The sequence below is a fragment of the Pseudorasbora parva genome, chromosome 23 (assembly GCF_024679245.1).
Source record: "Pseudorasbora parva isolate DD20220531a chromosome 23, ASM2467924v1, whole genome shotgun sequence".
Lineage (NCBI taxonomy): Eukaryota > Metazoa > Chordata > Actinopteri > Cypriniformes > Gobionidae > Pseudorasbora > Pseudorasbora parva.
This window is the reverse complement of record NC_090194.1, coordinates 30,638,455-30,666,318: the sequence shown is the minus strand read 5'-3', so window position 1 is coordinate 30,666,318 and position 27,864 is coordinate 30,638,455. Positions and strand designations below refer to the sequence as shown.

Genomic DNA, 27,864 nt, shown 5'->3' with positions numbered 1-27,864 from the left:
CGAGTGGATCACCACAACCTGTACCCTTTTCACCCGTGGCAATAAAACGATTATGGATGATTTCACAGGTTGATTTGGTTAAAATTTGATGGTCATGATAGTTAGACATTGAGAGCCAGAGGTTCACAGCATTGATTCTGTCCGCCTGGGGAAAGGAGGCTGATTCTATAGGAGACTCTACAAGAGGCCTGTGAAGTCTACAGGTAGGTGATACTCACATCGCAATGTATAGGCAACATTAAACTCATCAGCTATGAACTTAGAGCTTCAACTATTTTCTCACACGAAGCAAAGCCATTTTTGTATAAGAAATATTATGCAGCTTCCTGATGTTGTTGTGTCTTAACACACTGAACACAGAAGATCATAATTTGTATTCTTTTGTTGCGATTTGTAGGAGGAAATAACACATTCTCTTGCTCTTTTCTTTCTGTGTGAGAAAATTCTAGTCTCTTGTGTGGTGGGTTTAATTTTGTTGGCTGCAGGCACTGCAGGTTTCTCTGAGATGTGCTGCAGTTCGTTCCCACACACAGCACAGTCTGACAGGATTTAATGTGGACAGTAGCAGAGCTTTGAAACTATGAAAAGGCGCTTTTCTGAGGAGGATTTCACTTCATACAAGCCTTTTTTATTCCAAGTTTTCAAATTATAAACGCATCAAATGTTGCTGCCTTTGGCAGGGATACATAAAGCTACATTAAGCAACATAAAATGTACAACATACGAAAGAGCCAGGATGCAATTTCTAATTCTTTATAGTACACTCTTTTTTTTTTGCTCAAATAATAGAATCAGGGGTTGATTAACTCTGGGAATACATGATCAAAAGGACAATTCATTACATTTTTAATAGCAAAACTAGAAATCTTCCACAGAATTCTGTTAGTTTGCTGTTAGTATTCTTAAGAATACTAACAGCAAACTAACAGAGAACTCTTTATTGCATGCTTTTTGAATGCATATCATTGCTTCGACTATGCATTTAGCAAGAAAGCAAAAAATGTTGTAAGCCAATTCAATCTTCAGCTGTTATAAAACCTTCCTACTTCATGACAATAATTGCTGTTTGTCTGCTTTATAAATTATGATGTGTTACATAACAGTTAGAGTTAAAAGGGCACCTTTAAGCATAACTTATATTATATAATCACTGATTGCAAAAGTTATTATGACTAGTCATGGTTATATGAGAATACACCCCTTATATCTTATCTGTTCTCTAGAACAGTTAGTCAATGTTGTGTTTTAATTAGCAGTTAAACAAATCTCTTTAGTATTTTAGAAATGTAGGAATTTCACTTGATGATGTTATAACCACAGTTTCAGAACTATTTGAGGATATGATTTCTTCCAGCATAAAAACACAAACAAGTTTACTTCAGCAACAGAGAAATAGTCAATTTCTGTTGCAGGAAAATGGTGCAGAAGTCTACTGTGTTGGGCCTCACATTGCTGCTCCTGGCTGCAGTCGGGACATTTTTGGCAGTGTTCTTTTCCGTCCAGGGTAAAAAAGCCTCTCCTGAACCTGGAACTGGTTACTTCAAGGCAGCGGTTGCAGCAGATGCTGGGACATGCTCAGAGATCGGCAGGTTTGAGCTCTCTTCTCCTTAAATGCACTACTTTTTTTGACATTAACCTTGAAGCTGAAGTAAAAATAGCTTAAAATGTACTAATTACATTAGAAATTATATTATTGTGAATAAATAGCAAGGTCATATGAGGAGCACATGTGAAAGATGTTTTTTTGTAACCTAAAAACAAACAATGTTATTTCACAATATGTAAAATATCCTTAAACCAGAACATTATTATATATTTTGTTGACATGTACTTACATTATCCCAAATTATCTCAAGAATGTTTAAATCCAGAGGATTAAGCAATTTTAACCAGGACATGGATCGTGCCCGTGCGTCGCCTCAACGACATCATACCCGTGTTACCCTTGATTTTGATTTTTACTACAAATAAAAACTTTTACTGTAGCTTACTATAGTAAAGTTAATAAATCATAAATAAATTAGCTCATCCATGAACATGATTTTTGCCTGAGTCCCATCTGATTCTTTTCTGATGTAGAGGTGAAGACAACAACTCCCATGATTCTGCAAAATCAAGGCGTCATCAAGCTTCTCCTTGGTTTTTAATAAGTGATCTCTAGTGGCGTAAATTACAAATTGTGCCTCTAAAAGCTGAATCATCGTCACTATATCCTCATTTCCATTACACCAACAAAAGTTATTTTTAAACTCAGCATGTAGGCTAACAAGTTGCAAAAATCTTTTCTTCCCTGTTGTGATGTGTATATCTGAGTGGAACGGCTTCTCGAACCAGAAAAAAATGTGATTTTGTCCATCTGGAATTGATTGGATGGTTGTAGTGGTCTAGTGGTTGTACACAGTAAAATCCCCAGTGTTAAATCAACACTGCTCAGAGTGTATTTGGTCCCACTCCACGGAGAGTTAAATTAACACTGAAGCCGTGTTAAAGTTAATGAGATAATTAAGAGATGAATTAAGTGGTGATTGAACAATTAGTGGTGAACACCTGATGATAACGAGCATAATCACTGAAGGAAAGAGAATCACAAGATCTACAAGTGACTTCAGCCACAGCCTTAGATGAAATCAACTGAAGATAAAAGAAGACATTAAATCTCTGAAGATCTCATCAGAGGATTAAACAACTGCACAGTTATTCCTGTCACACTGTTCGTCTACATTAGCTCTTATTGAGAATTAACAGGTTTAGATGTTGATGTTTTATGGAAAATGTTTGGTCACCATTATGCTGATCTCTGTTTCCTTTAGTTGGGCAGTTTGACTTGGCTTTTGAAGAGCAGTGTTGCTAAAAGTGTTTTGTACACTTACTTAGTTAAAATGGAATCCAGAAGCAAATCAGTTCATATGGTTTTCATAATGAAATGGAATGATTTACTAATCTCATCAGTGACCAAATGTGTGAGTGTATATATATGTGCCACGGGTCAGATTTTGAATTTAGATATTTTTTTTGTTTTTCAAAAGTTACAGAACCAATTATTTTAGCAAGACATCAAGAATCAACATATGATTCTCAACAATGGTGATATGCTTCATGCTGCAATGCATGCTGGGAGCCATGAGTTTTATAATTGGTCAGCTCCCAGAAATGCATTGTGGCATAAAAACATGTCACCATTGTTGAGATTCATATGCTGATTCTTGATGTCTGTGTCCAAATACCCCCCCCCCCCAATTAAGATATCTAAATTCTGTTTAATTTGTGCCAAGATTTTCACATTGATGATCAATTTATTTAAAAACAAACAACTGCTTTTGCGCAGTATAAGATTGGTGAGCTTGATCTTTAAAACTTGACAACAAACTGTATGATGCATGTAACAAGATCACATTTCTTTGCAAAAAAATGTGTTTTGGCAAAACACTGTTACAAAGATTGAAATGTTAATTTAAAGTCAAACTGCCCAACTAAATGAAACACTAATCACCACAATGGTGACCAAATGATTTCCATAAAAGATCAGTATCTAAACCTCTGTTCATTCTCAATAAAAACATATGTAGAAGTACAGTATGACAAAAGTAATTGTGGAGTTGTTTAATCCTCCTTCAGAGATTTGATGTCTTCTTTTATCTTCAGTGATTTCATCTAAGGCTATGGCTGAAGTCAGTTGTAGATCTTGTGTTTCTCTGTCCTTGAGTGATTCTGCTCGTTACCATCAGGTGTTCATCACTAATGGTTCAATCATTACTTAATTAATCTCTTAATTTTCTTATTAACTTTATCACCGCTTCAGTGTTGTTTTAACTCTCTGTGGAGTGGGACCAAATACACTCTGAGCAGTGTTGATTTAACACTGGGGATTTAACTGTGTAGTGTTCAACGGTTCTAGTGACGTCATTCAAGCAAGGAAGTGCAGGGGTGTAGTCCAAACCAGCCGTTCGCTGTAGGCTTTGAAAGGGAACTTCTGTTAAATAAAATATCTCGCTTGGCATTGAACTTTGAGCTTTATAATTTTACAGGTATTATTTATGCTCCAACAGCAACATTTCACACTAACTAAAGTTTGAAAGATGGAATTGCGAAGAACAGGACCTTTAAACAAAACGCATTGTAATCACTGTTGACTTTGTTTACATGATGGAATATCATATCTCACAAGTTGCTGGCCCAAATTGAAGGTTATTTCGTCTAGAAGTGGGTTACTCACAGCCAGACTATATCAGGTCTATAGTTAACCAAGATGGTGAAAGGATGGCTATTGCTTGCTGGAATGTTGAATGACAGAATAACCAATAATCAATATAGTCATATTGAATAATCAAATTCATACACTGCAGTACAGTACATAGTGCATGAGTGTGTAAGTGCTTAGTGTATAATGCATCATTTGGGACACGACGTAAAAAAAAAAGTGCTGCATGAAATACAATCTACTTTAATATTGACTATTTGAGGAGTTTTGTGGTTTAAATTAAAAAAAGTTACAAATCTTTCTCTCGCAGGTAAATTTGACTGGAATGTGAGGAATGCTGCAGTTCACATATAAAATGCTCAAAATTCGAACAAAAAATGCTAAAACCTTTACCGTGATGTATCCGAATCGTACTGAATAAAAACTAATTTTAGGACCCAGTGGAACAGCTCATTTGCTCCATACAGAGCTATAAGGACATCTATGGCAATGATGAAATATCATGTTATATTATTTTTTTCCCCACAAGAGGTTGGAAAAGACACCCAATGTAATATATTTTGAGCTGAAATTAAAGGATTATGCACGAAATTGTGAATTTAAGTTGAATATGCTTTAATTACTATTCATTTATTATTTATTGATAAAATATGGTCATTTAAAGGTAAATAATAATAATAATAAAACTCCAAAAATACATAAAAAAAGGGGAAAAAATATTGTCTAAATTAGATAAAATACACTTTCTGAATAATAATAATAATAATAATAATAATAATAATAATAATAATAATAATAATAATAATAATAATAATAATAATAATAATAATAAAGAATCATTTTATGGCTTCAGATCATTTTGACCAGCAAGGGAATTTGTTACAAAGTGTAAGGGCAGGATGAGGGTTTAATTGGTTTTATGTAAGTGAAATATATTATTTAATACCACTGAATCAAAGAACATTAACATAATTTTAAAGGTCACGTCAGGTAGTCATAAATCTTCATTATAATAACGACACATTTTTACTTTTTACGGTGCAGAAAAACAGGTTAATGGACAATTGCCAGGATTTAGTAGTAACACACACACACACACACACACACACACACACACACACACACACACACACACACACACACACACACACACACACACACACACACACACACACACACACACACACACACACACACACACACACACACACAGTGTTGGAGCGTTTGCAACTCAAACCTGTGACCTTCAGGTAGTCTGACTCTTAGGTTAACTGCCCCTAAATGATGGAAATTACTATACTAATAGGTTTTAAAAGTCAAGCATTCAAACCAAATCAACCTGACTATTGTGTCCCATATATATGCCCTCTCTGTGTTCACTCCATCCAGGGACATCCTGAAGAGAGGCGGCTCTGCTGTAGATTCTGCCATTGCTGCTCTGCTGTGCGTGGGATTGATGAATGCCCACAGCATGGGAATCGGAGGAGGGCTCTTCTTCACTATTTATGATGCCAAAACAGGTGTGCATTCACCATTACCTGTCTGATTCAACCTGACACACCAGTCTGCAGTGTCTATGTGTATATAAAGAATTTATATACTTTTTTCTATAGAAATCTCAATTTATTACTTATGTATACACTGCCCATCCCTGCAAAGTTGCTGTTTGGATTTTAAAGTATCACTGAGCATGAAGAATCCTTTTCACACATGAATTGGCACCTCTGAATCCAGACCTTACATCACAACATTTATTTTCATCAAGAGGAGCATACGTTTTTAAGATCTTAAAGATCTATGGACAATGCAAGAGTCCAGCACTCTTTTAAAGTCTCTTCTAGCACATCCCAAAAACGTTCAATGGCTTTAAGGTCTGGACTCCAAATCGTCAATTCATGTCTTAAAATGATTTTTCATGCTCTTCATAAATTTTGCGCACGATTTAGCTTATTTTTTCCTGCATGTCATGTGCGGGGCTCCATAGAATCTTGACATGGTTGTTTAAGAAATGAAAAGTTACACACTCCAAAAATTAGGGTTAAAATAACTGTGGCTAAACAAACATCGATCAGGTATACAATTATGACTACTGACGTGTGGAGTGAATAACTCGGATTATCTCTTCACGACACCTGTTTGTGGATGGGTTATATTAGGCAGCAAGTGAACATTTTGTTCTCAAAGTTGACGTTACAGCAACAGGGTCATGGGTGGCCAAGGCTCATTGATGCACGTTGGGTGCAAATGCTGGCCTGTGTGGTCTGATCTAACAGATGAGCTACTGTAGCTCAAATTGCTCACAAAGTTAATGATGGTTCTGAAGGTGTCAGAATACACAGTGCATCTCAGTTTGTTGTGTATGGGGCTGCATAGCCAAAGACTAGTCAGGGTGCCCATGCTGACCCCTGTCCACCACTGAAAGGGTCAACATTGGGCACATGAGCATCAGAACTGGACCACAGAGCAATGGAAGAAGGTGGACTGGTCTGATGAATTGTGTTTTCTTTTACATCACGCGGATGGCCCGCGTGCATTTGCGTCGCTTATCTGGGGAGCACATGGCACCATGATGCACTATGGGAAGAAGGCAAGATGGCATAGGCAGTGTGATGCATTGGGCAATGTTCTGCTGGGAAACCTTGGATCCTGCCATCCATGTGGATGTTACTTTGATACATATCATCTAAACATTGTTGCAAACCATGCACACCCTTTCATGAAAACGGCTGTAGCCACTTTCAGCAGGATAATGTGCCCTGCCACAAAGCAAAAATGGTTCAGGAATGGTTTGAGGAGAACAAGTTTGAGGTGTTGACTTGGCCTCAATATTTCCCAGATCTGTATCCAATCGAGCATCTGTGGGATGTGCTGAATAAACAAGTCCAATCCATGGAGACCTCACCTCGCAACTTACAGGACTTAAAGGATCTGCTGCTAATATCTTGGTGCCAGATACCACAGCACACCTTCAGGGGTCAAGTGGAGTCCATGCCTCGACGTGTCAGAAAACCGTTTTGGCAGAAAATAACAACACAATATTATGAATGTTATAGCTGATCGTTTTATAAAATGTTAGAAACATCACTGTAATATTGATCAAATCATAGACCCTTAAAGGAGTACTTCAGCGCTGGGAAGATAAATCTGTATTTAAACTGGGTCATTAATGTAGTAGAAATGTGAAATTATTTTTTAATTTAGTGCTTTCTAGATTGAGAAAAGACAGAAAACTTATTTTTGTCTCATGGGGATAAAAGACTACAATTCCCAGAATGCTTCGCTGCCCTGTGAGGCCATTCCCAAAGCCACCGCTACTAGATTACTGAATCACTGATCACTTTCCCACCGCGATCATTTTAATAAAATCAGTTCAGTTAGAGAACAAACACTACAATTAAAAACTGAAAGTGTCTGTTCCATATGTGATTTAGCCGCTGAGGGAGTCTCACAGCCCAAAACGCTGCAGGAGTCAGATATATTGACAGTCACAGATGAGCTCGTGATGAGAGCTGAGGTAAACGCGTCCATGGCATCGATTCACAGCGCATGTTCAGTCTGGCGCGTTTTCAGTTCATGCCTTTGAAAGCTTAACTTTCATAGGAATTAGTTTGAGAAGTTGAAAGACTTACATTGCTCTGCTGGCCGCACTGTTTAAACATGAATGCCTGAGAATGCAGCTGTGAATGTAATCTCCCATCCCCCATGCGTGAGTTAAAAACATGCGGAAATGGCTCCCTCTGCTGGCTGTAGTCTTTAGCCTCTGGCCAACAATTCCTCCGATGGCGCAAATTGACGATATTTGTGTGAGGAATTTTTCCAGAAATAAAATGCATCGATCTCTCGTCTCAGGTGGATATGAGGGGGGGAAGCACAATCATTTGAATATACTCCAGGGTTTCTACTGATACAAAGCCATATGCTAATCAATGAAGTAACCCTTTAAGCATTTGCCTAATCCTTTTTTTTTATTTTGCAGGGAAAGTAGAAACCATCGATGCACGCGAGACAGCCCCTGCAAACGCAACCAGAGACATGTTTGGAAATAGTACAGACCTTTCCCAGAAAGGTATCCATTAACTAAATTATATAAAATAAATCATTGGGGAAACAGGATTTGCACAATGAGTGGCCTTTGGATACAGTGCCAGCATGGAGAGATAAGCATCAAAAACTATCAACACAATGTCAACGATCAATAACACTAGGTAGAATGGGCTCTGCATATGTTTATGACTTTTCACTGCAGAGTGTGCACATGGACATATGTCACAACATACTGTCATCAAGTGCATTTGGTGACATATTTTATATAGTTTGGAAACATTGCATTTTTATACATTATTATAGCTATTCTTATCTTGGAAATAAGTACACTGACTGTCTTTTTAGATATTAGCACATTAAATCATGCCGGTAAAAATGAATCCACAGGTGGTTTGTCCGTCGCTGTTCCTGGAGAGATTCGTGGGTATGAGATGGCCCATAAACGGCATGGCAAGCTTCCATGGAGAGAGCTGTTTCTACCAAGCATAAAACTGGCCAGGAACGGCTTTCCTGTTGGCAGCGCATTGGCCAGTGCCATTAGATCAAACAGAAATATCATTATGAATGATAAGATGTTATGGTGAGCACACATGGATTTTTTTAACCAAGATATTTAACATACAAATATATATATATATATATATATATATATATATATATATATATTTGATTTCTAAAATTACTTTGACTTGTATTTCATTGCAGACAATATGAACACAAAATATTTCATGTTTTGTCTGGTCAACTTCATGTCGTTTGTAAATATGCATCCTTTCCTGTCATTCAGACCTGCAACACATTTCAAAAAAAGTTGGGACAGTAAAGCATTTACCACTTTGTAATGTTGCCATTCCTTTTCACAACACTTAAAAGATGTTTAGGGACTGAAGACACCAAGTGATGAAGTGTTTCAGGTGTAATTTTGTCCCATTCTTCCTGCAAACAAGTCTTAAGGTGGGCAACAGTACGGGGTCTTCGTTGTCGCATTTTGCGCTTCAAAATGCGCCACACATTCTCTATTGAGGACAGGTCGGGACTGCAGACAGGCCAGTCAAGTACCCGTACCCTCTTCCTCCACAGCCAGGACTTTGTAATGTGTGCAGAATGTGGTTTTGCATTGTCATGTTGAAATATGCATGGACGTCCCTGGAAAAGATATCTTCTTGAAGGCAGCATATTATGCTCCAAAATCTCTATGTACATTTCAGCATTAATGGTGCCTTCACAGAAATGCAAGTTACCTTTGTCAAGGGCACTGACACAACCCCATACCATGACAGACCCTGGCTTTTGGACTTGTTGCTGGTAACAGTCTGGATGATGCTTTTCTTCTTTGGTCCGGAGCACACGGCGTCCATTCCTCCCAAAAAATACCTGAAATACTGATTCATCTGACCACAGTACACATTTCCACTGTGTGATGGTCCATCCCAGATGCCTCCGAGCCCAGAGAAGTCGACGGCGCTTCTGGACACTGTTAACATAAGGCTTCCTTTTGGCACAGTACAGTTTTAACTGGCATTTGTGGATGTAACTACGTATTGTGGTACTTGACAAAGGTTTGCCAAAGTAGTCCTGAGCCCATGTGGTGATATCGCTTCTAGATGAATGACGATTCTTGATGCAGTGCCGCCTGAGGGATCGGAGATCACGGTTGTTCAGCTTAGGCTTGCGGCCTTGTCCTTTACGCACTGAAATTCCTCCAGATTCCTTGAATCTTGTAATTATGTTATGCACTGTTGAATGTGAAATATCCAAATCTCTTCCTATCTTTCTTTGAGGAACATTGTTTTTAAACATTTCAATAATTTTCTCACGTATTTGTTGGCAAACCGGCAATCCTCGGCCCATCTTTGCTCCTAAAGGATTAGATCTTTCTTGGATGCTGCTTTTGTACCAAATCATAATTTCAATCACCTGTTGACATCACCTGTTTCAAATCACATCATTATTTAACCCTTTTACCTCATTACTAGCCCTAAATTGCTCCTGTCCCAAAATTTTTTGAAATGTGTTGCAGGTCTGAATGACAGGAAAGGATGCATATTTACAAATGACATGAAGTTGACCAGACAAAACATGAAATATTTTGTGTTCATATTGTCTGCAATGAAATACAAGTCAAAGTAAATTTAGAAATCACTACTTTCTTTTTTTATTTGCGTTTTCCAAACTGTCCCAACCTTTTCTGATTTGGGGTTGTATATATATATATATTTACTTTTATTCACTAGCTTTACACATGAAGATTTTCTGCTGATTGTTTGGTTTCATAGTTCTGTGTTTTGCGATTCCACTGGAAACTTCCTGCTGGAAAATGACACCATCACCTTTACAAAGCTGGCAGACACTTACGAGGTCATAGCAGAGAATGGGCCCGATGCATTCTACAACGGACCGCTCGCTGAGAACCTTGTGAGGGACATCCAAGCTGCAGGTTTTTTTATTCACACATATGTCTATCCATTATTTGATATCAACAGCTCGGGACCAATGTAAGGGAAGTTACTTTAAAAAAAGTAATGCATTACAATATTGTTACCCCCTTATAAAGTAACTAATTGTGTAAATTAATTAGCCTACTTTTTATGGAAAGTAATGCGATATGTGTTACTTTTTTCTCACCTTGTGTCAGATCTTTGTACATCGCTAACTCAGTAAGCTGGATTCGATTGCTGACGATCTGGCATGATCTCGGATTTGTTTTGGTTGGGTTCTTCAACGCTCATTCTGTGCTGTATTGATGGCTCAATACCACAATTTTGGTTTTGGTGGTATCACAATCTAATACCGAAGTACCGATATTAAATCGATACCACACGCTCTATATTGCGCGAGAATGAGTAAAATTATGCAAGTATATAAAGTAGGAAATCACCACAAATTTTTATGTTGTCTTTTGAAAACTTTCTTGTGAGAAATAATTTCAGCAAAAATCTCTCAAAATGAGCAAATTGCTTCTGGCCAAAAGACCGCACCTACACTAAAGCAATCTGCATGCTCCGATTCAAATTTTTCACATTCGTTTCGGGATGACTAACAGAAATCAGGCAAGAGATTTTATAGCATTTGGTAATACATACATATATATATATATATATATATATATATATATATATATATATATATATATGGGATGGCTTGATGCTAATTACAACATTGAAACAAAAATGTAAAGGGTGCACACAAATACTATAAAATCGTAAATGTAAATAATTGGGAATCATGTTTAAAGGAAAAGTTCACCAAAAAATGAAAATGAACGCATGATTTACTCACCCTCAAACCATCCTAGCTGTACAGGTCCTTCTCAAAAAATTAGCATATTGTGATAAAAATTTATTATTTTCTGTCTATTATTATGTATTATCTATCTATTATCTATTATTATCTATTATTATGTAATGATAAAAATTAAACATTCATATATTTTTGATTCATTGCACACCAACTGAAATATTTCTGGTCTTTTATTGTTTTAATACTGATGATTTTGGCATACAGCTCATGAAAATCTCAAAAAATTAGCATATTTCATCCGACCAGTAAAAGAAAAGTGTTTTTAATACAAAAAAGTCAACCTTCAAATAATTATGTTCAGTTATGCACTCAATACTTGGTCGGGAATCCTTTTGCAGAAATGACTGCTTCAATGCGGCGTGGCGTGGAGGCGATCAGCCTGTGGCACTGCTGAGGTGTTATGGAGGCCCAGAATACTTCGATAGCGGCCTTAAGCTCATCCAGAGTGTTGGGTCTTGCGTCTCTCAACTTTCTCTTCACAATATCCCACAGATTCTTTATGGGGTTCAGGTCAGGAGAGTTGGCAGGCCAATTGAGCACAGTAATACCATGGTCAGTAAACCATTTACCAGTGGTTTTGGCACTGTGAGCAGGTGCCAGGTTGTGCTGAAAAACGAAATCTTCATCTCCATAAAGCTTTTCAGCAGATAGAAGCCTGAAGTGCTCCAAAATCTCCTGATAGCTAGCTGCATTGACCCTGCCCTTGATAAAACACAGTGGACCAACACCAGCAGCTGACATGGCACCCCAGACCATCACTGACTGTGGGTACTTGACACTGGACTTCAGGCATTTTGGCATTTCCTTCTCCCCAGTCTTCCTCCAGACTCTGGCACCTTGATTTCCGAATGACATGCAAAATTTGCTTTCATCTGAAAAAAGTACCTTGGACCACTGAGCAACAGTCCAGTGCTGCTTCTCTGTAGCCCAAAGTGGCTTGACCTGGGGAATGCGGCACCTGTAGCCCATTTCCTGCACGCGCCTGTGCACGGTGGCTCTGGATGTTTCTACTCCAGACTCAGTCCACTGCTTCCGCAGGTCCCCCAAGGTGTGGAATCGGTCCTTCTCCACAATCTTCCTCAGGGGCCGGTCACCTCTTCTCGTTGTGCAGCGTTTTTTGCCACACTTTTTCCTTCCCGCAGACTTCCCACTGAGGTGCCTTGATACAGCACTCTGGGAACAGCCTATTTGTTCAGAAATTTCTTTCTGTGTCTTACCCTCTCGCTTGAGGGTGTCAATGATGGCCTTCTGGACAGCAGTCAGGTCGGCAGTCTTACCCATGATTGCGGTTTTGAGTAATGAACCAGGCTGGGAGTTTTTAAAAGCCTCAGGAATCTTTTGCAGGTGTTTAGAGTTAATTAGTTGATTCAGATGATTAGGTTAATAGCTCGTTTAGAGAACCTTTTCATAATATGCTAATTTTTTGAGATAGGAATTTTGGGTTTTCATGAGCTGTATGCCAAAATCATCAGTAATAAAACAATAAAAGACCTGAAATATTTCAGTTGGTGTGCAATGAATCTAAAATATATGAAAGTTTAATTTTTATCATTACAGTATGGAAAATAATGAACTTGATCACAATATGCTAATTTCTTGAGAAGGACCTGTACGTATATGACATTCTTCTTTCAGATGAATAATATCTGAGTTATATTATAAAAGTCCTGGCTAATCCAAGCTTTATAACGGCGGGGATTGTAGTTGTGTTTTTGTAGTCAATAAAAATGCATCTGTCCGTTAAATAACATGCTCTACACAGCTCTGGGAGGTTAATACATTTCTTCTGAAGTGAATTCGATGAGTTTGTGTAAGAAAAATATCCATATTTAAAAAATGTATAAAGTAAAGTTTCGCCTGAGCGACTTTATTTATACATATTTTTTACTGTATTTTTTACCAAATTATTCTGGCAGTTTTATTTTGTAAAGTCTTTTTTTTCAGTGCTTGTTATGGTCAACCACATTACGCGTAGAGCCATGTCTCTGATTTCATATCAGATGACTGCCCATGTTAGTGTTTCAAGATGCTAAATCGTGCAGTTTCTAAGCTTCGTTTGTGGCTGTGGTGTTGTGGTTCATTGATTTCCAAATATTTTACATCCCACTAATTCCTGCAGTGCTGCCAATAGTCCACCCAGGCAGAGGTGTTGAAGGATGACACACAATTGGTTATTAATGACTAAATTGATTACTCAGTAGGTTTGATCTCATTAAGTTGCTTAGAATCATGCGTCATACGGGCATCTGTGTGTGTGTTGCAGAGGGGATTATAACTCTGGAGGACTTGAGAGATTACAAGCCCTTCCTGGATGAAAACCCCCCCAGCGCTACCGTGGGTGAATTCACAATGGTGGCACCAAATGCGCCTGCCAGCGGCCCGGTCCTTACATTGATACTCAACATCCTGAGCGGTAGGTGCAGAGTTTAACCACTAGACAGTCCATCTTGGACGCTATCATGGATCCTTTTTTTTTCCTTCTTGAAATAGGAATGTTCAATATAGACACTACAATATTAAGGGGACCTATTATGCAAAATTCACTTGTATAATGTTTTTGAAAATAATTATGTGTCAGCACTGTTTATACACAACCACCCTATTGTGGAAAAAATCCATCCAGTCCGTTTGTTATTTTCCCCATGAATCTGAAACATTTGCTGCGTCCAAATTCGCCTACTTATACTACGTCCTAAAAGTATGTACTCTGTTTGTGAAGAAAAAGTACATACTTTTGATTGTGTAGCAAAAAAGTAGGCAAGCTTCGGGACATACTCCTTCGTCATCTTTAAAGGTGCCCTAGAATGATTTGAAACAATATGTTAAATTGTTCTCTGATATCTAGAGGGTATGGGGCTTATTTAAAGGAAACAATTGTCCAGAGACAGTTTTACAGGTAAATTTACAACCCTATAAATTGGCCCTTGGATGTAATGTTCTGTTTTTGCCTTATTTGGAAGAATCATGAATATTAATGTTCAGCTCTGCTCTGATTGGCTTATTTCAGCAGCTCACAGCAATTCAGTGAAGCGGCTCGTGAGTCCTGACCGTCCTGACAGAACACAGACCGACTGAATGACTCTTTAAGCAGAACATCTCAAATGGAGATTGATAAAATGCAGCCTACTTGTTTATTGGTGTTTTCAGATCATCCGCGCACGAGAAAGAGCTCGTTTATTATTTTGTTTTTTCAGTAGTCCTATCAAAAAAATATTCTGATATCCAGATTAATGTGCAGATAATTTGTGAGCCATGTCATGCCAACACATTATGACCAAACCTATATCTTTTTAGTATTGAGGTACTGTTATAGTTTTTATTCATATTTTTAATTACAGATTTTTCATGCTTTACATTTTAATTTTAGTCAAAGTTTTAGTAATTTAGTTGTTTTTGTCATTTGAATAGTATTTTTTTTTATTTTTATGTCTATATACCTTTTTATTTGAATTTTATTTTAGCACATCAAGCCGAATGATTACAAATACGAAATGTTGTATTGGCAACTAGCTGAAATAAAACGTTTTTCAAAATATATTTTTTAATGATTTAAGTTTTTATTAACTATAACAACCCTGCTCACATCTGCAACTTTATATGTCACAGTGTGACTTTATATCTTTCAATGTGAATTATTTTTACTCTGAGGCAGAAGCAAACTTCTATGATGTAACCAATGTGGACCAGCATGAAAATTCACACTGGTCTAAGCTGGTCTTTTTAGCAGCAAGAGGCAGCATCCAGTTAATACTGATTACAGAATGACCGTTAGTCAATCTTTAATGTTCTTAACCAATTCTTCATGTGGAACGGTGTCAGGGGAGGATGAGACTTCAGAACTTTCTAACTTCTGTTGCTATAAGCTATTAAAATCCCTCCACCCTTCACTCCACCATGCCTGTCCTCCCGTCTCCCACACCAACACTAACGTGGGCTGTTTGCCACTAATTGGACACAAACCAAGCATGGAAAAATCTATGCAGTCAGCGTGTTCCGACCCTTTCCTTGGGGTTCCACCAGCAGGGGATACTCTGAAGCAGCCTGTCAGCTGAGATTCATCAGCTTTGCTTTCTTGCGGCGAGCTGGACGTTCTCCACGGCTCGGTGTCTATGTCTTTTTTAAACACCCACTCTGTAGCTTTACTGATGAGATACTTAGGTATTAAGTTGCTGCCAGACAGGGCACGGCTGTCGATAAACACTGTTAGCTCTTGTTTTTTTTCACAATGTAGCTTCATTTATTCAGGAGTTATGAAAGATCTTCCATGCTGAAATTCTCATAATTGTTCAATTATTTCAAACAGGCATGTTTGGCATAAATGGGCGAGACAATTTGAGATGTTTTCAGACAGTAAATCTGGGTCAGTTGTCCAACATTAAAATAATAGCTGACCTAGAAATGAAAATCATGTCATTTACTCGCTCTCATGTCATTTCAGAACCCATTTGAGCTCTGTGGAACATGTAACGAGATGTTTTGAAGAAATTCTGCAGAATATTCTGGCTTTAAAGGGGTCCTATTGTGCTTTTTCCTTGACATTTTCAGCTTGACATTTTCATTTCTTTAGTGTTTAAAATTGCTGTTTGAGCTTGAAAATTGTCTGTAAAGTTATAAAAACACAAAGTCACTCCAAAGGGAGTTATTCTCCATATTAGTGCACACTGTTTCTGAACACCCTGAAATGTCTTCATTGTAGTCTTGAAATTACTTCCAGGAACGAACAGGTCACAATATACCTCATTAATAATTCCTGCCCAAAAAGAGGAGTGCGACATGGTTGAGTTGCATTTGAAGTGTGTTGAAACCAATCTGCAACCTCCCCTAGTTTTTCTTGAAGCCAATTTGGACGTGACTTAAACTGCAATTCATCGACTGGCCACTAGAGACAGGCTCCAGAAGGGAGCAGAATCTCATTGAACGCCATGTTAAAATGCCCAACTTTACAGCAGAAAAAAAACATGTTTACTGCCTGGTACAGATTGTGGTTTTGGTCTGTACGGCAAACTTTACCCTTCATGACAACTGTGAGGGGGTGATTTTTTTTAATATTTCATTCGTTTACATTATATAAAGCCTTAAAGTTCTGCATAATTAAGGGCGGGGCCACTTTGAGTGACAGGTGGATAGCCATTTATCCGCTGTCTGTTAGTCATCACTTCACCTCAGCTCCGCCCATGTCCCGCCTCTTTGCCCATTTTCTCTTATCCGGGAGTGATGCGCGGTATTTCTGCGGTAATTCTGCCAAGATGGCAATGACCAGCTCGACCCTACTTTAAGCTTCAAACCACCCTTCAGAATCCTGTGGGTAACATCTGTTATAAGGGGCGTGACATTCCCTAAACATGCTTAAAACGGCTGACCAATCAGAACACACTTGTCAAGCCGTCCAATCAGAACACACTGTGCTTTTTGGAAGGCGGGGCATCATAGACACAGGAACTAAACAGAGCGTTACAGACGGATTTGGAAAATAGGTGCTTCAACAATGTAAAATATTTGGAGAAAAAATAGATTTTTTTGAACATTCGGCGCAATGTGACGCCAGGTGCGACACAAGTGGTTTTTGCTAGATTCAGCCCGATGTAGTAATCATTTTTACATCCTGCAACACGTTGTTTAAATAGCAAATGCACCCGTCCATCTGTTGAAAATGTGGTGTTTTCAGGCGCATTGTCAGCGTGTTGCTATTTTGAGGAAACTGAAACTGCAGTATTTTTTTATTATTATTTAAAGGCTGTTATTTATCATGCTGCGTGTTAGTAATATGCACCTATCGGGTGCACAAAACGCACACACTCTGCATATTACACACACAGGTACGCACAGCAGCACACAAAATTTTTTAAATAATAAAAAATAAAGGATTCCTCTCTGGAGAAGTGTTTAGTCTTTCCGCTCCCAAATTCTGCCATGTAAATAGCAAATCCGCCCTGGTGCAAGCGCAACTGGTTTTTAAAGGGGTTGGGAGATGAGTCTATAAATAGTCAAATTGCCTTTTTGTCTCGCGTGTACTTTTTGCTTGCCCCCTTCCCAACGAACACTATGAAAGCAAAGTTCGTAGTAGTATTGCGTACAGTGCATTATTGTATTTTGCGTGTGTGTGTGTGTGTGTGTGTGTATTATGACACACAGGAGAGGGTGAAATATGAGGACATTGGCCATGCCACTTTTCAAAATGCTTATAAATCATACAGGATGAGGTTTTTTTTAGAAAGTAAAAATGCATAATGTTTCCTGTGATGGGTAGGTTTAGGGGCAGGGGCAGTGTAGGGGGATAGAAAATATGGTTTGTACAGGGAGCCATTTCCTCATGTTTTACACCCGGCATGGGGATGGAGATCACACTCAGAGCTCAGCTCGCAGCTACAGGCACTCATTTAAACGGAGCTATGCTGAGAGCAATGTAAGTGTTTTAACTTCTCAAATTAATTCTATGAAAGTTAAGTTTCCAAAGGCATGAACTGAAAACGCACCACACTGAACTATGCCAGACCTCAGCTCTCATCACGAGAGCTCATTCAGCTCATTCATGACGTTAAATGTAATCTGACTCCTGCAGCGTTGGTGCTGTGATCCTCGCGCGGTGACTCACTCATTATATTGAACAGACACGTTCAACATTTAATTGTAATGTCTGTTTTCCAACTCAGTCACAGTGGCTTTGGGAATGGCCTCACAGGGCAGCGAAGCATTCTGGGAATTGTTGTCTTTCATCCCCATGAGACAAAAATAAATGTTCTGTCTTTTCTCAATCTAGAAGGCACCAAATTCAAAAATAATTTCACATTTCTACTACATTAATGACCCAGTTTAAATACAGATTCATCTTCCTAGTGCTGAAGTACCCCTTTAAGAACTGACATTTTCCATTTCATTTGTTCTTCAGCAATTTCAGATTTGATTTGATAAGACATTTGGGAGAAACATACGTCAGGCTTCTGAAGACTTTTCTATTGTAGCCACCTTGATGATTGGCAGTTCTAGCCATTCATATGACAACAGTTAACATGGTTGAGTAATCAATGTAATGAATCTAACTGAGCTGTTCTCTTTCCTCAGGTTACAACTTTAGTCCAGACAGTGTCTCCACCACTGAAAATAAAATCCTCACCTATCATCGCATAGTGGAGGCGTTTCGGTTTGCGTATGCAAAGAGGAGCATCTTGGGGGATCCACAATTTCTCAACATCTCTGCTGTAAGTTGTGAACAATGAAAGGGTTGCTTCATCCAAAAAACTGATTTTTCTGTCATTTAGTGGTTTCAAAACTGTATTACCTTTGCACAACCAAAATGCATTATTTTAAGGTAAAACTGCTCATATGTATCTTGTTCAGTTGTTCAGGTTGACACAAATGGCATTGGCATATGTTATCCTCTCTCGGTCAGTTGTGATCAAAGCTTCTATTGAAGCCGACATGCTGTATCTCACACTAATCACAGAGCATGAAAATAGCGCGCTATTGAGCGGCTCATTGTGCGTACGCTCTTTTGATCAGCTGTTCTTTCAAGCTGTAGATTATTGTGCCGCCAGCAGGGCCTCAATAATGATCTGTGATCCTCTTTCTCTCTGGCAGTTCATCCAGAACATTACCTCGAAGGGCTATGCTGACACGATACTTCAGAAGATCACAGATAATACGACTCAGCAAGAGAGCTACTATGAACCCGAGTTCTATCTTCCCGACAATCACGGCACGTCGCACGTGTCAGTGGTGGCAGAAGACGGCAGTGCAGTCTCCGCCACCAGCACCATCAACCTATAGTGAGCATTTGCCTTTTTTCTTTGCCAATCGCATGTTTTTCTCCAGCACATGCATAACAGATTCTGTCATATTTAGTCTCAGAGTTTACATTTTCAGGGCGAATTTCCAGGTTACTCAGGAAGCTCTCATTTTAGGTTCCTAATTTTGTTTACAATGTCTTTAATCTCTCTAAACCCCTCCTTTCTGAAAGCCTACTTCTGATTGGTCAGATGGCCTAGTCCGGTGTGATTGATCGACTCTGCTCTGATTGGTCTACCCTAGACATGTGCCGATTTTCGATAACGCGATTTATCACGATAATGAATATGCACGATATTGTTATCGTGGGCACTTTAAAATATCGTAAATACTAATTTATTAACAATTTATAATTTTTTTTATAATGCACTCAAGAATACTTTGCCCATCAACCGTATAAATGCTCAACACCGCTGTATTCTGCGTCAAAGGGACACGCGCTCAGATATAAACAAGCCCAACATGCGTTTGCACATGACTGAACCGGTGAAGGAGACGCGCTGCTGAAGTGCCGCTCAGTGACAGCAGAGGGCGCTGATGAACTGCAGAATGAAGCCGGTTACCCCGGAAACCAGCAAACAAACAAAAAAACGCGTGTAGTTTTTAAAACAGCCATTCGTTTTTGTAATCTCAATGTTGTTCATCACAGCAACAAATACTTAATACTTAAAGACTTAATAGGCTATTTATTTTCAAATTTAAACATTTTATGTTTTAATCTGGACTACAACCCTAATAATTAGAACTGTTCTGATTATTTGTTATTGTTCAGTATAACTTTGAGATACGACTTCATTAGTTAACATGTTAATTCATTATTACCAAACTGACAATGAAAAATACTTATAAAGAATTAATCATTCTATGTTAATTTCTTAGTTACTTTTTAATAACATTAAAATCAAAATCAAAATAACTTTTAATGGACCTAAGATAAAACTAACAATGATCAGTATTTCTTAACTAACATTACCAAAAACATTATACTTTCTGTACTAAATGTAGCTATTGCTCAATCTTAGTTAATGCATTAAATAATGAGACCTTATTGTAATTTGTAAGCCTACCTGTTGTTCTTTATAGCCTAATTCTTTTGCACTTTAATCTGTTTGAAAATTGTACTTTTACAGCTCTGAAAAAAATCAAGTGACCACACAATTGAAGATTTTTAAAGGTCCCGTTCTTAGTGTGTTTTCGAAGCTTTGATCATGTTTACAGTGTGAAATATAACATGAGTTCATGTTTCGCGTGTAAAAAAACACAGTATTTTTCACACAATTTACTTATCTGTACACCGCTATTTCCTTTGTCCTAAAAACGGCCTGATGATTTCCTTGTTCTATGAAGTCCCTCCTTCAGAAACACGTAACGAGTTCTGATTAGGCCAGCACTTCCCGCGCTGTGATTGGACAGCAGCTTAGCGTACGTTGCCGGGAAAGGTCCCGTCTCTTACAATAACGGGCAGATACGCGCGCTCAATGTTATTGCAAAAATGTCTACATTGCCTTATCAATTTGAGTCAGAATCAGACCCGGAGAATATCGAAGAGGATCGATTAGAACCTGCTCAGGAAAGACTTTTGCTGGATGTTTCAGAATGGTATGCTGTCTATTCAGTAGTTTAAACTGATCATTACAAACACCAACAATCGATGGTGTCTGAATGAATTACTACACTTTTATATGCTAAGTTTTTCGGATTAGTTTCAATTACCATCTAACGTTAGTTAACAAAGCTAAACAGCGTTGCACTTTGTGTCATGAGTTACATAAACTGTTTAACGCACCGACTTAATAATAAAATACACTTACCGGTTGTGGTCCATAAACAACGCCTTCTCCAGACAAAGAGGGAACTGCGTCATCTTTTAAGAATAATCTTTCTGCGAATCCGGCATTAAACTGATTGAGATTGAGGAAGCAGTCCTCAGCAAAATGTACTGCACATAGTTTTAAATTGTGATTATAATTTTCCGGAACCGAGTTAAACATGAACTGTAGCCATTGATCTCTACGTACAGCGTCCGTGGGAAGGCTAAACAAAGGTGATTTGACTCCGGGACGAAAATAACAGTGTTTCAATGGCATGGCGACAAACACACTCTACAAAAACAACGCTTCCTATTCTCGACCTGCGAGAGCAAAAGGACAACGCCCCCAAATTTGCGTGTTCTTGTGGGCGGAGGGTTCGTCAACAAACGGTTTTAGTTGCGTCATTAAACCTGGAAGTGCAGAGGTGTAGTCCAAATCAACCGTTCGCTGTAGGCTTTAAAAGGGAACTTCTGTTAAATAAAATATCTTGCTTGGCATTGAACTTTGAGCTTTATAATTTTACAGGTATTATTTATGCTCTAACAGCAACATTACACACTAACTACAGTTTGAAAGATGGAATCGCAAAGAATGGGACCTTTAACTCAAACCGTTGCTCGTATAATGCATGTCAGTGGGGTGTATTTCTACGAAAGTCACTATGAGAGAAAAAAACACACAGACATACGAATCCATATTAAACCCTGTGGCTCGTGATGACACATTGATGTCTTAAGATACGAAACGAGCGGTTTCTGCAAGAAATTAATGTTGTTATTTTTTTTTGCCTCCTAGCAGATGAATCTAATCTAATATTCTCAACGCCATTACTTTCGCTGGAGAAGGTCAAAACCCGGTGCGATCATAGATATACAGAATCCTTGGTAACACTTTATGGTAAGGGTAGATGAATTATCATGAATTCATGCATTAATTCATGCATGACTTATGCATTACTACATGCATTAATATCTCATGAATCATCAGGAACTAATAGGAATTTAAAGCCGCACTTGGCTACTTTTGCTCTCGGGGTCCCCCTACAGTTTGGAAAAAATAATGTCCTCAACTACTGTCGTAAGATCTGTCATCCTACAACAGGGGATGCCATCGCGCATGCATTTGTTGACATGACAACCCTGATAGCCCTGAACTAGTGATGCGTGGCTCGTCTCATAACCCGCGGACCCCGTATGTCTATTTAATGGTCGCGGGTGCGCGGCTGGTTGTAAAAATATATACAGTGGTGCGGTGCGGGCCAAATAACTTCATAAAAGCGTCCCGCAAGTTGGTGCAGCACTAATAGTTCCCCTGAACACTGCAAGAGGAGTTCAGAGTTCTTCTGGCGTCGCGAATGAAATGTCTTCATCCCAGGTAACGTTACAGTCAGTGGCATGTTTCAGCATGTCATATGAATATAATTTCATGGGTTTTATATTTTTCAAATGCCAAATAATCACGATGCTCACGTTTACAAGCCAGCGTCAATTATAGTAGTCTATTGGTTACCGTTTTACCGAATCTATATGATACTTCAGTTCAATGTTTGAGTGGTAGCTCACCGTAACAAGCAGGACAGCATCGGTCGGGCACGCCTCCTTCAGCTCACGCCGACGAGCAAACGCTGGTCACATGTTGATCCTCGTCCTGCCTTTAATCCGATCCCTTTTTCGTTTTCTCTAACTGCTTTCCTCCAACAAAACCTTTTCTTTCTTATTTGTCTCTGCTGCTTCGGACATGACTATATTATCCGACGAACAAAGTTGGGCTCGCACGTCCGAATTTAAGGAAGTGTGTGTGTTGGTGGAAGGGACGTATATGCTGTAAAGCAGTTGAATTTGTAGTTCTTTTTGTTCTCGGGTTACTACCCGAAACCCGAAGTTTAAAAGTACGATTAAAAACGATACAGACCCCATCAGGCTATGGCAGACGTGTCATTCAACCTATTGTAAGTCGATTTATCATCACAAGAGTCTTAAAAAATATATTATGAAGGTTGAAAAGTTACCTAGTGCTGCTTTAAAGTCTTTCATTTATGACTTCATGGATGAACAACACCTTAATTAAAACATTAAATAAGGTGAGTTAATCATCATACATTATGGTTTATTACACATGATCATGTTTTCTATGTTTAAAAATTGGTCTAATTCATGGATGCAAGACTACTTTCGAAACCAGAATTTATGTATGAAATTTACCGTAAAGTGTTACCGAATCCTCATTAGTGCCTTTGTTCATCGGTCGAATGAGGCATCTATATCTATGATCGTTCTGTTGTTTTGACCTTCTCCGGCGGAAGTAATGGCATTGGGAATACTGGATGAGATTTGTCTGTTATGAGGTAAAAAATACCATAAATACTGTTCAGTTTCTCGCAGAAACCGATCGTTTCTTGTCTTAAGACATCAATGTGTCGTCAGAGGGTTTAATATGGATTCGTATGTCTGTGTGTTTTTTACTCTTTAAGTGACTCTCGTAGAAATACACCCCACTGACATGCATTATATGAGCAACGGTTGGAGTTAAACATTTTCATTTGTGTTCTACTGAAGAAACAAACACACCTACATTTTGGATGCCCTGCGGCTAAGCAGATAAACATCACATTCAAATTTTTGGGTGAACTATCCCTTTAATTGTGCACTTTGATCTATACAACTTTGCAGACATTCACAAACAGCTATAATACACACTAAATGAAAGGTATTATATACAAAACAGGGATGGAAGGTTTCAACCCCAATTAATAAATAAATCATGTTCTTTCTCTTTCCCAGTTTCGGCTCCAAGTTTATGTCAAATTCAACAGGAATTTTACTAAACAATGAGATGGATGACTTCAGTTCCCCCTTGATCACCAACAACTTTGGAGTTCCTCCATCTCCCAACAATTTCATTGTCCCACGTGAGAAAACATGATCACAGCCATTGGCAATAGCATACTAGAGTACAGAGTACAGTATAGAGTACAGTACAGGCCAAAAGTTTGGACACATTACTATTTGTAATGTTTTTGAAAGAAGTTTATTCTGCTCATCAAGCCTGCATTTATTTGAACAAAAATACAGATAAAAAAAACATTGTGATATATTATTACAAATTAAAATAATTGGTTTTCAATTTATTATACTTTAAATGATCATTTATTTCTGTGATCAAAGCTGAATTTTCAGGATCATTCATCCAGTCTTCAGTGATCATGATCCTTCAGAAATCATTCTAATATTCTGATTCGTTTTTAAAGTTGGAAACAGTTCTGCTGCGTAATATTTTTTCATAACCTTTGATACTTTTTTTATAATACTTCGATGAATAAAAAGTAAAAAAGAAAAAGAAAAAAAGATGCAAATGTTTTAAAAATCGAAATCTTTTGTAAAAACAATGTACACGACTGGTCAGTAATTTGGGGTCAGTCTTTTTCTTTCTTTCTTTTTTTGAAATAAAAAAATAATTATTTTATTCAGCAAGGATGTGTTAAATTGATAAAAATTGATAGTAAAGGAGATTTATATTATTTGAAAATATGTTTTTATTTTTAATAAATGTAGTTCTTTTGAACCTTTTGTTCATATTAAGCAGCAGAACTGTTTCTAACACTCATAATAAATCAGAATATTAGAATGATTTCTGAAGGATCATGTGACTCTGAAGACTGGAGGAACCATCCTGAAAATTCAGATTTGCATCACAGAAATAAATCACAATATTAAGAAAAATTATGTATTTTTGATCAAATAAATGCAGGCTTGATGAGCAGAAGAAACTTCTTTCAAAAACATTACAAATAGTAATGTGTCCAAACTATTATATATATACACTCTAAAAAATGCTGGGTTGTTTTAACCCAATGTTGGGTCAAATATGGACTAACCCAGCAATTGGGTTGTTTTAACCCTGCGGTTGGGTTAAATATTTGCTTAAAACAACCCAATTGCTGGGTTAGTTCATATTTGATATTTGACCCAACATTGGGTTAAAACAACCCAGCGTTTTTTAGTGTATATATATATATATATATAATATCAAATAAAAATAATAGACATAATAGAACAACAGTTATTATAACATCTCATTCTTGACTTATTCAAAAGATCAACATTTTATTGTTCAATTTTTCTGTTTCAAATAATATTATTACAAATAGTAAGCATTATTTCAAACACAGCCATGAACTTTAGTGAATCATTGAAGACTTAGCTTTAAAGGTTCGGTAACCCTGTCGCTTCTCATCTTTGCTCAGATAAAAGACCCATGTCTTCTATGTGCCCCGCCATCCTGCTAGACAAAAACAATAATGTTAAAATGGTAGTTGGAGCCTCTGGAGGAACAAAGATCACCACAGCTGTGGCCCAGGTGCATTATCAATTTATTGTAGTCCAGATAGTTGCACTGGACATAGTTCTAACCGTATGACCTCATGCTTTACCGACATCTGCGCAGGTGATCCTCAATGCACTGTTCTTCGAATACAACCTGAAGAAAGCGATAGCAGACCCAAGAATTCATAACCAACTCAGTCCAAACACCACGCAGGGAGAGCCTGACTTCGACAAGGTGAGTGAAGTATCCCGGTGTCATTTTAAGCTTTATAAGATAAGAAATTACTGAGGTAATGTTCAACATGGCTGTGCTGAGTAGTAACTGGTGTCATCTGGATTAGATTCCAAAAAGGAAGTACTTTTCATTTCATTTCATATTATTTTAAAGTGCTTATAATCTGTTACTGCAGAGCTTTAAAGGTGCACTATGTAGTATTTTTGCAGTAAAATATCCAAAAACCACTAGGTCAGTGTTATATATTTTGATCAGTTGAGTACTTCCAATATCCCAAATGTTTCCAACTATTTGTAAATTGTGAGAAAATTGCTATTTTAACTAAGGACCGGGACGTTGCAGCATAGCGTTTGAGCGAGTCGCCTGTCAATCGCGTCATATCTGCGTTACCCTCGGTTTTATTGGGTAAAAACATTTTTATCTTAGCAGTGTGAACATGTCACAGCAGCGCCGAGCGAACGCACAGAGGAACGTCATAACATCATTTTAAACACACTTAAATGTATCTAATATGATAAACAGAGTTGCTTTACCTTATAATCATGACCGGAAAAAGCGGAAGTGCGGGCGCCCGGCGACTGTGTCCCGTCCTGTCATAATAAAAGTCCCTGGTGCTCGCGAGCCGTGTGTTTGTGTAACAATCGCTCCAGCGGCCGTGCTCAGCTCCTCAACACTCGGTCCTGCTCTGCTTCACTACAGTAACGTTAATAACCGCATCCATAACCATTATTTCTGCCCGAGTCCAATTTCCACCGGCTGTGAGGTGAAGACCTCATGTCCCAAGATACTGCGCTCACACTTGGCGTCATCAAACTACGCCTTTGTTTAGAATAGGCGCCTAGTGGACAGAAAGTTGCATAGTGCACCTTTAAGGAGACATATGGCAAACACATTGCTATGCAGAATAAAACACAACCCTATTGCGGGCAAAGAACTACAACACACTGTAAAAAAATATTGTTGGTTTAACTTAAAAAAGTAAGTAAACTGGTTGCCTTAAAATTTTGAGTTTATTGAAATTAAAAATTTGAGTTGATACAATGAAGGAAATTTGTTTAATAAATAAAAACTCAAAATATTATTGTATCTGAACCACATAAAAAAATTGAATAGCACAATCATTAAAATAGCACAATTTGGCATGTTTCACTGCGTCATCATAAATAAAACATACACAATTACCTAATATTCTTCTTTTAAAAAATAAAATCTTTTAATAATGTTTGAATAAAGGTTGTCGATTCTCAAAAATTTTCCTTGTATTAACTCAATTTTTTAATTTAAATGAACTCAAAATTTTAAGGTAACCAGGTAACTTTAAAAAAATATATTTTTTACAGTGCAATACTGAGTATCTGTCAAAAAAAGAATAAATAGCTATAGATTTTGCAAATAACTGCTACTTTATACGGTGTAAATAGAATATAACAATATTTTCACTTAGTAAATAGCATCTACAGCTATGTGTACTTAGTTTAAATATCATCTATTGCTAGAAAAGCTGCTACCTTACTTTATATCCCTCAGTTCTTAATTTATAATTTGCAGTTGCATTGACTTTACTTTATATGATGCATTTCCGAGAAAAAAAAGTTAATTGTGAGATAAAAGATTAGTATTTGTTTTAAATTATTTCAATCCTGGATTGAAATATATCCCGTATATATTGTCTTGATATTTTCTTTGGTTGTTCTGAATACACATGATTTTGGCTAAGCACAACCCACTCAACCCACAGGCCGTTTTGGAGGGTCTTGCCCAGAAGAACCATGTTACAGAGGTGTTGAAGTCCACAGGCGCAGTGGTTCAAGCCGTGGTGCGGTACAGTGCTGGCCTCAGCGCTGAGTCAGACCCCCGTAAGGGAGGATACGCAGCTGGGTACTGACCTCCGACTCAGCGATCCAGCTCTCCAGGCCAGCTGGAGGTATTCGAGATGCTACTTCAAGACCGCAAGGACACTTTCCCCCCTATGCTGCTCTGAAACAACCAAGTGCCTCCATCAGAGATCCGACAGGCGAATCAGATCCGGACAATCAAAAGTGCTGTGAATGCTGATCTCTGACTACCCCACATTCAGTGAATGAGGAGTAAAACACAATCCTGTGCTGATCATGGTATTTATTTCTGTGAATAAACGTGTTGTGATAGCGATTATGAACTCTCTCTCTCTCT

The 27,864-nt window shown here is 38.0% G+C and overlaps 1 protein-coding gene across 1 annotated transcript; it reads left to right on the top strand.

The window, feature by feature from the left end:
- Nucleotides 1-58: 58 nt before the first annotated feature.
- Nucleotides 59-27,864, top strand: ggt1b (gamma-glutamyltransferase 1b). The gene is made up of 13 exons (XM_067433722.1): nt 59-203; nt 1,413-1,589; nt 5,588-5,718; nt 8,175-8,264; nt 8,630-8,822; nt 10,519-10,679; nt 13,806-13,955; nt 18,602-18,738; nt 19,118-19,305; nt 23,916-24,043; nt 25,379-25,491; nt 25,579-25,692; nt 27,431-27,864. The coding sequence occupies exons 2-13, from the start codon at nt 1,417-1,419 to the stop codon at nt 27,575-27,577; spliced, it is 1,725 nt and encodes a 574-aa protein (XP_067289823.1). The 5' UTR covers nt 59-203; nt 1,413-1,416; the 3' UTR covers nt 27,578-27,864.